The 13,259-nt window shown below is 47.0% G+C and overlaps 1 protein-coding gene across 1 annotated transcript in view; it reads right to left on the bottom strand.

Moving 5' to 3' along the window:
* mdga2a (MAM domain containing glycosylphosphatidylinositol anchor 2a) overlaps nt 1–13,259 on the bottom strand; it is an 842,847-nt gene that overhangs the window by 395,133 nt on the left and 434,455 nt on the right. The window contains exon 11 of the mRNA XM_070877927.1: nt 11,451–11,720. Within this exon, the coding sequence (XP_070734028.1) occupies nt 11,451–11,720 (270 nt within the window). The remainder of the gene's footprint in view (nt 1–11,450; nt 11,721–13,259) is intronic.

The following is a 13,259-nucleotide window of genomic DNA, read 5'->3' as shown; positions in this document are numbered from 1 at the left end:
AATGGGTGGAAGGACTTCTGAAAGGGGAGAGAAATAAACACTCAAAGGTCACGACAAAAATCGTGGTCCATGATGGAACTAATATCATAGGTAGAAGTACATTTGAGGTTTTGCAGAGAGAGTTTACGGAGTTGGAAATAGATTGAAAAACAAGACCTCAAGGTGGTAATCTCTGGATTACACCCTGTGCCATGAAATGGGTAGGTTAAGGATAGGATGGCCTTCACTTGAACTGAAATGGCACTGATGTCCTTCTGAAAAGAGTAAATAGAAGAGTGGGGGGAAATCATGTATGGTGCTTGCGTACTCTTAAGTGAACAACTAAGCACACTGCAGCAATTACATTCTGAGGCCTATAAATAGTAAACAGATAGTAAGAGGAGGGGTGGGGCTGATTAGGGACCAAAAAAAGAGACCTACGTATGGAGGCAGAGGGTATGGCTGAGGTACTGTATGAGTACATTGCATCTGTCTTCAACAAGGAAAAAGATGTTGCCATAGACATAGTAAAGGAGAAGGTAGAGAAGATACTATTTGGGATAAGTATTGATAAAGACGAGGTACTAGAAAGGCTGGCTGTACTTAAAGTAGATAAGTCACCAGGACCGGATGGGATGCATTTTAGGACACTTAGGGAAGTGAAGGAAGAAATCGCGGAGGTACTGGCCATTATCTTCCAATCTTCCTGAGAAATGGATGTGGTGCCAGAGGTATGGAGAATTGCAAATGTTACACCCTTGTTCAAAAAAGGGTGTGAAGATAAACCCAGCAACTATAGGCCGGTCAGTTTAACAACAATCAGGGACAAAATTGTCACTTGGACAAATGTGGATTAATTAAGGAAAGCCAGCATGGATTTCTTAAAGGCAAATAGTGTTTATAACCAATTTGATCAAGTTTGTTGATGAGGTAACAGAGAGGGTTGATGAGGGCAATGTGGTTGACGTGGTGTACATGTATTTCGTGGCAGATGAAATTTAACGTAGAAAAGTGTGAAGTGATACATTTTGGTGGAAAGAATGAGCAGAGGAAATATACACTAAAGGGTACAATCCTAAAGTGTGCGCATGAACAGAGAGACCAGGGGTATGTGTGCAGAAATCGTTGAAGGTGGAAGAGCAGATTGAGAAAGCAGTTTAAAAAGCTTACGGGATACTGGGCTTCATGAATAGAGGTATAGAGTACAAAAGTGTGCAATTATGATGAACCTACATAAAACACTGCTTCGGCCTCAACTGGAGTGTTGTGTCCAATTCTGGGCACCGCACCTTAGGAAGTATGTGAAGGTCTTAGAGAGGGTGCAGAAAAGATTTAAAAGAATGATTCCAGGAATGAGGGGCTTCAGTTATGTGGATAGACTGGAGAAGCTGGGGTTGTTCTCATTAGAGCAGAGAAGATTGAGAGGAGATTTGATAGAGTTGTTGGGTTTGGATAGAGTAGATAGAGAGCGATTATTCCCATTCGCAGAAGGGTCATGTCATGTATTCAACCAGCATTGTAACCCATGTATAATCTGACCTAAGTTGTACACTGTGAGAACACTGACCACTAGGTGGTGAACTTGTGGGAGGCACTCCTAACCTGGACCTTCAGGTACAAAAGGGCAAGCTAAGGAATAAAGGACAGGTCACAGACTGACCTTCTCTCAAGCATGGGCCTCGTGTTCATTTATACTGTATAGAAAGGACATATCAATGGCGACGAGAAACTGGGATTTAAACCACGCGAGCATGGCCATGAGCAGAACAGACGAGAGGTACTGTGTTAAGGAATGGTTGGGACAGAGATTCAACATTGTTAAAGCAGCATACAGTTCTCCAGGCAGACAAGGGCAGTCGGGCATGCCCCAACATGTAGTCGAACCCAGAGGGGGAGTTCGACAGAGACAATGGCAAGCTGAACGGCGATTCACACCATTGCAAGGGACAATGCGGCCAGTAATGGGGCCATCAACACCTGAAATGAACTCTGGGGGAAATTGCTGGAAGCTGAAGTTCAGCGAGTTCATGTGGAGCATGTATACAGTTCATACACCAGGACGCCACTGATAATGATGAAAGTGTTCCTCAATGGCATCCCATTATCAATGGAGCTAGACACGGGGGCCAGCCAGTCCCTGATGGGTATCAAACAGTTCGAAACGTTGTGGGCATCCAAGGCCAGGAGGCCAAAATTATCGCCGATTGACGCACTGCTACGGACATACACAAAGGAGATCATTCCGATGCTAGGCAGCGCCACGGTAGTCGTGACCCACAAAGATTCGGAGAACAGGTTGTCACTCTGGGTTGTCCTGGGGACAGTCCCGCACTGCTGGGGAGGAGTTGGCTTGCTGTCATGAACTGGAAATGGGGCGATGTCAATGCAATTTCCTCTGTGGAGCGAGTATCATGCTCACAGATCCTTGACAAATTTGACTCATTATTTCAACCCGGCATTGCCACTTTCATGGGGGCCAAGGTAGTGATTCACATAAACCCAGACGCCAGGCCAGTACACCACAAGGCCAGAGCGGTGCCGTACGTGATGCGGGAAAAGATAGAATGCGAATTGGACCGCCTGCTGAGGGAAGGCATCATCTCGCCAGTCAAATTCAGTGACTGGGCGAGCCCGATTGTGCCGGTGCTCAAGGCGGATGGGTCGGTCAGGATATGCGGCGATTACAAGGCCACCATCAATCGGGTGTCATTCCAAGACCAGTACCTGCTACTGAGAGCAGAGAACCTCTTTGCGACGCTATCCGGTGGCAAACTTTTTTCAAAATTGGACCTGACCTCAGCTTACATGACCCAGGAGCTGGCGAGTGAGTCGAAGAAGCTGACCACCATCACGACACACAAGGGGTTGTTTGAGTACAACAGATGTCCACTCGGGATTCGCTCGGCCGCCGCAATCTTCCAACGAAATATGGAAAGACTCCTTAAGTCGATTCCAGGGACGGTGGTTTTTCAGGACGACATCCTCATCACGGGTTGCGATACTGAAGAACACCTCCACAACCTGGAGGAGGTACTACGCAGACTGGACCGGGTAGAGCTGCGACTGAAAAAGGCGAAGTGCGTCTTCCTAGCTCCAGAGGTAGAATTCCTGGGGATGAGGGTAGCAGCAGACGGGATCAGCCCTACTGCGTCCAAGACGGAAGCAATCCAGAGAGCACCCAGACCCCGTAACACGACGGAGCTGCGTTCATTCCTGGGGCTCCTGAACTATTTTGGTAACTTTCTTCCCAAATTGAACACACTGCTAGAGCTGCTACATGTGCTCCTACGCAAAGGTCGCGAATGGGTCTGGGGGGGACAGACAGGAAAGGGCTTTTAATAGAGCACGCAATTTGTTATGTTCCAACAATCTGTTAACGCTATATGACCCATGTAAGAAACTTGTGTTAACGTGCGATGCATCGTCCTATGGTGTCGGGTGTGTGTTGCAACATGTCAATGCCAAGGGTCAGTTACAGCCAGTAGCTTATGCCTCCAGAAGTCAGTCCCAGGCAGAAAGGGGCTACAGGATGGTAGAAAAGGAGGCGCTCGCATGTGTATATGCGGTAAAGAAAATGCACCAGTACCTGTTTGGCAGGAAATTTGAGCTGGAGACAGATCACAAACCCCTAACGTCCCTTTTGGCCGACAACAAGGCCATAAATGCAAATGCATCGGCCCGAATACAGAAGTAGGCACTCACGTTAGCTGCCTATGACTACACAATTCGGCACCGAAAACTGCACCGATGCACTCAGCAGGCTCCCACTAGCCACCACTGAGGGGGCTACCGAGCATGTTGCTGAGATGGTCATGGCTGTTGAAGCTTTCGTAAGCGAAGGCTCACCCGTGACAGCCCGTCAGATTAAAGTCTGGACAAATAGACACCCGCTATTGTCTCTAGTCAAGAAATGTGTCCTGAATGGGGACTGGGAAGCCACGTACAGGGCATGCCCTGAGGAATTTAAACCATTTCACAGACGCAGGGACGAACTCTCGATTCAGGCCGATTGCCTACTGTGGGGAAACCGCGTAGTCGTGCCCCAGATGGGCAGAGAGGTGTTCATCAGAGAACTCCACAATGAGCACCCGGGCATTGTCACGATGAAGGCAACTGCCAGGTCACACGTTTGGTGGCCAGGGATAGACGCAGATCTGGAACTTTGTGTTCGCAGGTGCAACACGTGTGCCCAGCTGGGCAATGCGCCCAGGGAAGCCCCCCTTAGCCCCTGGCCATGGCCCACCAAGCCTTGGTCACGCATCCATGTGGACTACGCAGGTCCTTTCATGGGAAAACATTTTTTGGTTGTAGTAGACACCTACTCTAAATGGATCGAGTGTGTCATTTTAAATTCAAGCACATCCTCTGCCACGGTAGAAAGTCTACGGGCAATGTTCGCCGCCCATGGTCTACCGGACATCGACAATGGCCCGTGCTTCACAAGCACTGAATTCTAGGTCTTCATGGCAGGCAATGGAATTAATCATGTCAGAACTGCACCGTTCAAGCCGACCTCAAACGGCCAGGCAGAACAAGCAGTGCAGATAATCAAACAGGGGATGCTCAGAATCCAAGGGGGTTCCCTACAATGCCGCTTATCACGCCTCCTGTTGGCCTACAGATCCCGACCACACTCACTCACAGGGGTTCCACCTGTAGAGCTGCTCATGTAAAGGACGCTCAAAACCCGGTTATCCCTTATACACCCCACCATGAAAGAAATTGTCGAGAGCAGGCGCCAGTCACAATATGACTACCATGACAAGAATGCGAGGGCGCGGTGTATTGATGTAAAAGACCCTGTTTTTGTCCTCAACTACGCTGCAGGGCCCAAATGGCTCGCAGGCACTGTGGTTGCCAAAGAGGGAAATAGGATTCTGGTAGTTAAACTTACCAATGGACAAATCTGCCGCAAACATGTGGATCAAACAAAAAGGAGCTTCAGCAACCCCATAGAAGCAGCAGAGGAAGAACACGATATAGAGTTCACTCCTTGACAGGTGACCGAACACAGGAACCAAAGGGAGGAGAGCCCAGTCACTGTGGGCACTCCGACAGGCCTGAGCCACCGCAAACAGCAGACACTCAAGCCAGCGCCCAACAACCGGAGCCCCAACTCAGGCGCTCTACTAGAGAGCGTAAACCACCAGAGAGACTCAACCTGTGATCCCAATAAGACTTTGGGGGGGGAGGTGATGTCATTTATTCAACCAGCATTGTAACCCATGTATAATCTGACCTAAGTTGTACACTGTGAGAACAATGACCACTAAGTGGTGAACTTGTGGGAGACACTTCTAACCTGGACCTTCAGATATAAAAGGGCAAGCTCCACCCACTTCCATCACTTGAGTGCTATGGAATAAAGGACAGGTCACAGACTGAGCTTCTCTCAAGCATGGGTCTCGTGTGCATTTATACTGTATAGTAAGGACGTATCAGGTCAAGAACCAGAGGACACAGATTTAAGGGGATTGGCTAAAGGCGACATAAGAAAAACATTTTTACACAGCGAGTGGTTAGGATCTGGAATGCACTGCCTGAAAGGCTGGTGGAGGTAGACTCAATCACTGCTTTTAAAAGGGAGTTGGATAAGTACCTGAAAGAAAAAAAAAATGGCAGGGCTACAGGGAAAGTGTGGGGAGTGGGACTAGCTGAGGTGCTCTTGCAGAGAGTCGGCCTGGGCCAAATGGCCTTCTTCCATGCTGTAACCATTCCATGGGTTCTCGGGTTGGCAATCAGTAACTAGAGGGGTGCCGCAGGGATCGGTGTGGGACCCCGACTATTTACAATCCATATTAATGACTTGGAAAAAGGGACTGAGAGTAATGTAGCCAAGTTTGCTGCCGATACAAAGATGGGAGGAAAAGCAATGTGTGAGGAGGACACAAAAACTCTGCAAAAAGACATAGACAGGCTAAGTGAGTGGGAAAAAATTTGGCAGATGGAATATAAAATTGGAAAGTGTGAGGTCATGCACTTTGGCAGAAAAAAATCAAAGAGAAAGTTATTATTTAAATGGAGAAAAATTTCAAAGTGCTGCAGTACAGCGGGACCTGGGGCTACTTGTGCATGAAACACAAAAGTTTAGTATGCAGGTACAGCAAGTGATCAGGAAGGCCAATGGTATCTTGGCCTTTATTGCAAAGGGGATGGAATATAAAAGCAGGGAAGTCTAGCTACAGTTATACAAGGTATTGGTGAGGCCACACCTGGAATACTGTGTGCAGTTTTGGTTTCCATATTTACGAAAGGATATACTTGCTTTGGAGACAGTTCAGGGAAGGTTCACTAGGTTGATTCCGGGAATGAGGGGGTTGACTTATGAGGAAAGGTTGAGTAGGTTGGGCCTCTACTCATTGGAATTCAGAAGAATGAGAGGTGATCTTAATGAAACATATATGAGGGGGCTTGACAAGGTACATGCAGAGAGGATGCTTCCACTGATGGGGGAGACTAGAACTAGAGGGCATAATCTTAGAATAAGGGGCCGCCCATTTAAAACTGCGATGAGGAGGAATTTCTTCTCTCAGAGTTGTAAATCTGTGGAATTCGCTGCTTCAGAGAGCTGTGGAAGCTGGGTCATTGAATAAATTTAAGACAGGGATAGACAGTTTCTTAACCAATAAGGAAATAAGTGGTTATGGGGAGTGGGCAGGGAAGTGGACCTGAATCCATGATCGGATCAGCCATGATCGTATTAAATAGCAGCGCAGGCTCAAGGGGCCGTATGGCCTACTCCTGCTCCTATTTCTTATGTTCTTATGATTCTACGGTCTTTCTTGCATTACTTTAGTTATTCTTTAACAGAATATTCTAAAGGCCAGGAAATAAACAAACAGCTATTTATTACCACTTCAATGTTAAGTGTTTATTCAGACCTAACAGACTTAAACTAGTTTGGCAGAGTGGTTATGGAAAGACTCAGCTTGAGAGTAGAGAGGGAGTTCAGGATTAATGGCATTGCTGGTATAGAAGCAAAAGGCTTAATTGAAATGAATACTTCAGCTGAGCTTTCAGCTTCTATACCAACAGTAAAAACTATTGATGGAGGAAGAGAAAGAAAGAGGCTGTAGATAGTGAGAGAGAAATGCACTTGTAAAAGGGCAAGGGATATCAAAAATAAGAAAACTAAGAAAAGAATAGGATCAATGTTTCAAATGATGTACAGCTTATCTCTCCCATCCTAACTTATTTCTCTTATTTTTCTTCTAGGACCTTCTCAACACCGAGGCTCCTGCAGAAGAACAGAACTCAGAGGAGGACAATCACTCTGAGAATGCACCGTCAGGTGCTCTACCCCTCCCAGGCACCAGTTCGGACATTGGTACTCTGCATGGGCTAGATATTGAGCTAGAGGGGTCAGCATATGATGAAACACCAGCAGATACTGGTGGCAGGGACAGCTCAGAAGAGACCTAGGCAAAGAGTGAGGTCTTCCCCCAGCTCTGCTGAGGACGACAGAGAGAAGGACTTCCAGAGCCAAGCCATGAGGAGAGAACTGTGGGCCTCACACAGACAGCCATATGAAGTATTGGAAGGCAGTATCAATTGATATGGGGTCGGAAAGTTGAGGTAGAAGGTCAGCCATGATCTTATTGAATGGCGGAGCAGGCGTAAGGGGCATATGGCCTACTCCTGCTCCAATTTCTTATGTTCTTATGTTTATGCTATGGCCCAGAATGTGGAGGAGTCCGCAATAAGCCTCACATGGCATCAGCTCTCTGACGTCTACCCTGGATGGTATGGCCACCTCCAGGGACACTGCAGCTGGATCCTCCCAACAGAAGACCATGCTAGCATGTTTTACAGGTTTGGTGGAAGCTCACACAATGAAGAGATTGGTTGACCAAATGGACAGCAGATGGCCAAGAGTACATTTACTTGAGGTTTTTACAATTACGAAGGGTTCTGAGTGCATAGGGAAAAACAATTCTCTTTAGAGCACTGAGCCGGGGATCTGAAGCTCTTTTCAAAAATGATTTTCTGTGATGACACTACCTGTTTCAAGGGGGGGGGGGGGGGCTAATGCAATAGCTTCACCACTGGGTGCAGTTCCCTTTTAAAATGCATCAAGTTATATAAAAAGTTATATAAAAAGTTGTATAGAACAAGTATAAAAATTATTCTAAAGCCTGCCACCCCACAACAAGAAGATAATTATGATGACGTAGAGCATAATATTACGATTGGGTTAGACGGGTTTATATAATATCATTGTTACAATTGCCTTAAATACTCCTTCATGTGGACCTTTACTGGTCATTATTGTAAGTGGTCCGAGTGTTCACATTCAGGAATGTGCCCATGCTGTCCAATATCTAATTATACATTAGCCTAATCCAGGGGTGTAACAATAGAATTCTCTTGAAATTTGAACTGATTATCATGTCTGTCACACGTGTCCTCAGTTGAGCTTTATTAATCGTCCCAAAGGTGGACTGAAAAGCTTAATGAGATAAGACCAGATAGGAATCATTAAGCTGCTTTATTTTACTGACAGCATTTGAACATGCTGCTGAGAGATATAATCAAATCTCAGCTTGGTTAACTAACTAGAGAAGCTTCCTTGAGAACAGGATAAATAATAAAGTATGTGCAGTCTCTGTTAGCAAGCTCAACTAACTTATCCTGGTCAGTCCTCTGATGTTAATCGGTTCTGGTCTAGGAATGAATGAGTTTACCCTTGCTACGCCAGGTTTCCTTCCCGTATCTAGTTATTTGATAGACCTCCTTTATCCCTTTTCTCCACATACGCAGTCAGTTGGAGGCTGCCCCTCTGGCTCTTGCCTAATCAGGGATTTGCCAGTAGGCTTGTCGCGAAAAAAATGCTACCTCTTCTCCCCAGCGCTACCACTTTGGGGTGCAGGTACTGAGGGCCCAAGTTTCGAGCCGCGCCTAGAACGGCGCAGTCCCGACCTGGACGCCCGTTTTTCGCGCCACAAAGTGCGCCTAAAAAAACCCTCCAGATTCTCCGGCTCCCTGCAGGTCCTCTGGCTCTCGGCGCAGCGCAGCAGGAGCTGTAGGGGGCGGAGCCAGGTCCCTGCGCTGAAAACAGTGCCAGGACCTCTGCACAGGCGCGCTACAGTGGGCACGCAAGTGCAGTAGCTCCAGGCGCCCGAAACTGTGTGGGAGGGGCCGAAGCACGCAGCCCCGAGCCCTGGCCCAATGGCCTCACTGGGGCTGCATGAATAAGGCTCCTCCCACGGCCAGCTCCTGCTTCCTACCGACCCGACTCAACTCTCGCTTCCCGCCTTCGGACCGGACCCGACACTGACCTGACTCCCGCTTCCCTCCCGACTCCCGCTACCCCTCCCCCCCGCCCCGGACCCGACACCGACCTGACTCCTGCTTTCCCCCCGGACCGGACCCGACACCGACCTGACTCCCACTTCCCCCCCGCCCCCGGACCTGACCAGACTCCCGCTCCCCCTCCCCCCCCGCCCCCGCCTCCGGACCGGACCCGACACCGACCCGACTCCCGCCCCCCCGCACCCCCGCCTCCGGACCGGACCCGAACGCCGACCCCGACCCGACTCCCGCTTCCCCCCCACTGCCCCCGGACTGGATCCGACCTGACCTCCCTCCCCCTGACCTGACCTCTCTCCCTCCCTCCCCCCGACCTGACCTCCCTCTCCCTCCCTCCCCCCGACCCGAACCAAACCGACCTCCCTCCAACCACCCCCCCCGACCCGTGCTCCCCCGACCCGACCCAATGCCACCTACCTGTAAATCTGGTGCTGGGGACGGGACCTGCCCGAAGTCTCGGGCCCGGCCTGTTCAGCCTTCCTCCCCCTTCTCCTTCCCCCCCCCAGAATCTCCTTCCCCCCCCCAATCTCCTTCCGCCCCCCCAATCTCCTTCCCCCCCATCTCCTTCCCCCCATCTCCTTTCTCCCCCTTCTCCCCTTTATCCCCTTCTCCCCCTCCCCTTCTCCCCTTTATCCCCTTCTCCCCCTTCTCCGCCATCCCTCCCCCTGCTGCCCCCCTCTCTCCCTCTAACCCCCTCCTCCCCCTCCCCTCGCTGTCAGAAACACAGACACTGACAGACAGAGAATGAGAGACACACACAGACAGAGAGATAGAGACACTGACAGAGACACACTGGGGGGGCATCCCAGCATGCTGTTGGAGGGCTCCCGGTGCTGCAGTCGGTAAGTAGAAAATGTTTTATTTATTGATTTTTTTTTAAAATTATTTTTTGTTAATGTTTTTGGATTGATTTATTGGTTGATTTATTGATGTATTTATCATTTATTATTGATGATGGCTCTTTATTTGTAAAACTGAAGTGTTTAATGTTTGTAAACTTCCCTTTAAACCCCCCCCACCTCCCCACCATTCTCTACGACTGATTTGTAACCTACGCCTGATTTTCTAAAGTGTAGACAAGGTTTTTTCGAGCGTACAAAAATCTTCACTTACTCCATTCTAAGTTAGTTTGGAGTAAGTTTTCACTCACGAAACTTTGAAATCAGGCGTAAGTGGCTGGACATGCCCCCTTTTGAAAAAAAAATTCTGTTCCAAAGTGAAACTGTTCTAACTGACTAGAACTGGAGCAAACTAAATGACGAGAATTCCGATTTCTAAGATACTCCGTTCTACACCAGTTGTTCCTAAAAATCAGGAGCAAATCATGTGGAAACTTGGGGCGAAAGAAACTATCTCTTGCTGTTCTCATAGGAACAGACTTAGGCCATTCATCCCCTTGAGCCTGTTCCAACATTCAATGAGATCATGGCTGATCTGTGATCTAACTTAGCTATGTCCCTTCTCAAAATGAACAGGGGCTATCTTGGCTTAATGGGCCTGGGATGAAATAACTGACCCATATTGAAATGGAGTAGGAGCTATGATATTCGACAAACTGGCTCATCTGGCTTCAATATATATCTTCAGTGCCTACAGTCTTTGGCTTTTTCTTTTGAAAGACTGGGCAAATTCACTTTAATTTCATAAATAACACTTAAACATTACTCATGTACAAATCCTTTCCATGAAGAAAAACACTGAGCAAGAATCCTAATGCATGACAACCATAAAGGTTTATGGATGTCATCTCAACATAGAGTCTAAAGTCTGCCTTATTAACTCTCCGCCATCTGTTATTATAGGCAAGAGGTTCTCATATTAATTGATTTTAATGATGGTTATTAATCCAATTTATTTTAATTTTGGACTTGCACTTCAGTCTTCAGACAGCTAGAAAATACCTTTAATCTGTTGCAGATGAGATGTATTATGATGGCAGTAAAGAGAAAACCATGCTAATTGCAGTTAGAAGTGGTGCTAAAATTGCATTGACTGAAAACTGAGGTCACAGCAACAAAAACACTACTAAATGGTTCTTGCCAGGCGAATCCGATGGAGGTAGGAAGTGAATGATTTTTTGCAGTGCTAAATCAAAACAACAGGGAAAGTAATATGCAGTGCGTAATCTAAAAACATCATATAATGGCATTCGGAATGGGTACCTGTCACAAGGAAACTACATGTGCCAGCGCCGGCCTCATTCATTATGCTGCAGTTGTAAACTCCATAGCTGTCCTTGGAAAGATTGTCCACTCGGATCTGCGTATAATCCTGTGACTCAAATCGCCCCGTTAGTAAAATCTTATTTCCCAGCTTCCATTCAAAGGTCAGCACGCGGGTTGGGTAAGCTTTCAGTACTCTGCAGGTCATGGTGATGCTCCTGCCTTGGCCCTGCCGAATCTCCTGAAATGTAGGCTCCACACTTGGTGGATCTGCAAAATGGAAAAACTTACATCAACAATATTGTTCATTTTATGGTAAACAGTCGTAATGATAAACAAATAATTTTCACAAAAACTGGTATCCACCATTTTTTTCATTTTCAGAAGCAGCATCCTGTGAAATAACAGATGGAGACTATTATCTACAATTAGCAATGTATCCAATTACGATTTGCAACATAAATTTTGTAAACTAAATAATGAAACTGACAGTAAAGAAAGAAAAAATTGTATTTTCGAAGCACCTTATCACACCTGTCAGAAACATCTCAAAACACTTCAGAAACATTGGGCCTAGAAAGTGAATAATTCAATTTGTAACAGGGTGTCTTTTAACGCCCACTGATGTCCCAGACTAGCCTTGAATTAATATCCCATCCAAAGAGGACAGCACTTCTGAAAATGTACTGGAATATCAGTCTAGATTATACACTCAGATCTTGAAGTGAGGCTTGAACCCACACCCTTCTAACTCAGAGATGAGAATGCATCCAACTGAATGAAGCAAGCTTGGCTTGCTTATGATGTAAGCAAGTCAAAGTTGACATTTTTAAGCTAGTTTTATACAATGGAACCCTGCAGTGTGTGATAATAATGGATGAAAAAAAAATCTACCCAGCATTGAAGAGAAGCAGTACTGGCAACAAAGTGTATATATTGGCAGCCGGACCATTTCTTTCCGTCAGGTTCCACATGTACGCTGATGACACCCAGCTTTGCCTCACCACCACCTCTCTCAACTTTTCTACAGTCTTTGATTTGTCACACTACTTGTCCGACATACTGGATGAGCAGACATTTCCTCCAACTAAATATTAGGAAGACTGAAGCCATTGTCTTCGGTCCCAGCCACAAACTTCATTCTCCAGCCAGCAACTCCAGCCCTCTCCCTGGCTACTGTCTGAGGCTGAACCAGACCGTTCACAATCTTGATGTCATATTTGACCCCAACCACATATCCACTCCATCACCAACACCGCCTACTTCTACCTCCGTAACATCACCTGACTCTGCTCCTGCCTCAGCTCATTTGCAGTTGAAACACTTATCCCTGCTTTTGTTACCTCTAGACTTGACTATTCTAATGCTCTCCTGGCTGGCCTCCCATCTTCCACCTTATATAAACTTGAGCTCATCCAAAACACTGCTGCCTGTATCCTAATGTGAACCAAGTCCCACAATGGATGAATGACTAGATAATCTGCTTTTGATTATGTTGGTGGAAGGGGAATTGCTGTCAGAACATCAGGAGAAGTCCCTGCTTTTCTTTGAAATAGTGCCATGGGATCTTTTACATCACATGGACGGACAAGAAGTAGGGCCTCAATTTAATGTCACATCTGAAAAACAGTGCCTCTGACAATGCAGCACTCCTCCAGCACTGTATTGAAGCAGCAGCCCAGATGTTGTGCTCCAGTGCTGCAGTGGGGATTGACCCCACAATATTCTGATTCAGAGGTGAGAGTGCCACCAACTTAGTCAAGCCAGCGCATTTGAGTAAACAGATGTGAACCACTTTGTTGCAAACAT

Source organism: Pristiophorus japonicus, chromosome 4 (assembly GCF_044704955.1).
Source record: "Pristiophorus japonicus isolate sPriJap1 chromosome 4, sPriJap1.hap1, whole genome shotgun sequence".
NCBI lineage: Eukaryota > Metazoa > Chordata > Chondrichthyes > Pristiophoridae > Pristiophorus > Pristiophorus japonicus.
This window is presented reverse-complemented; position numbering and strand designations above follow the sequence as displayed.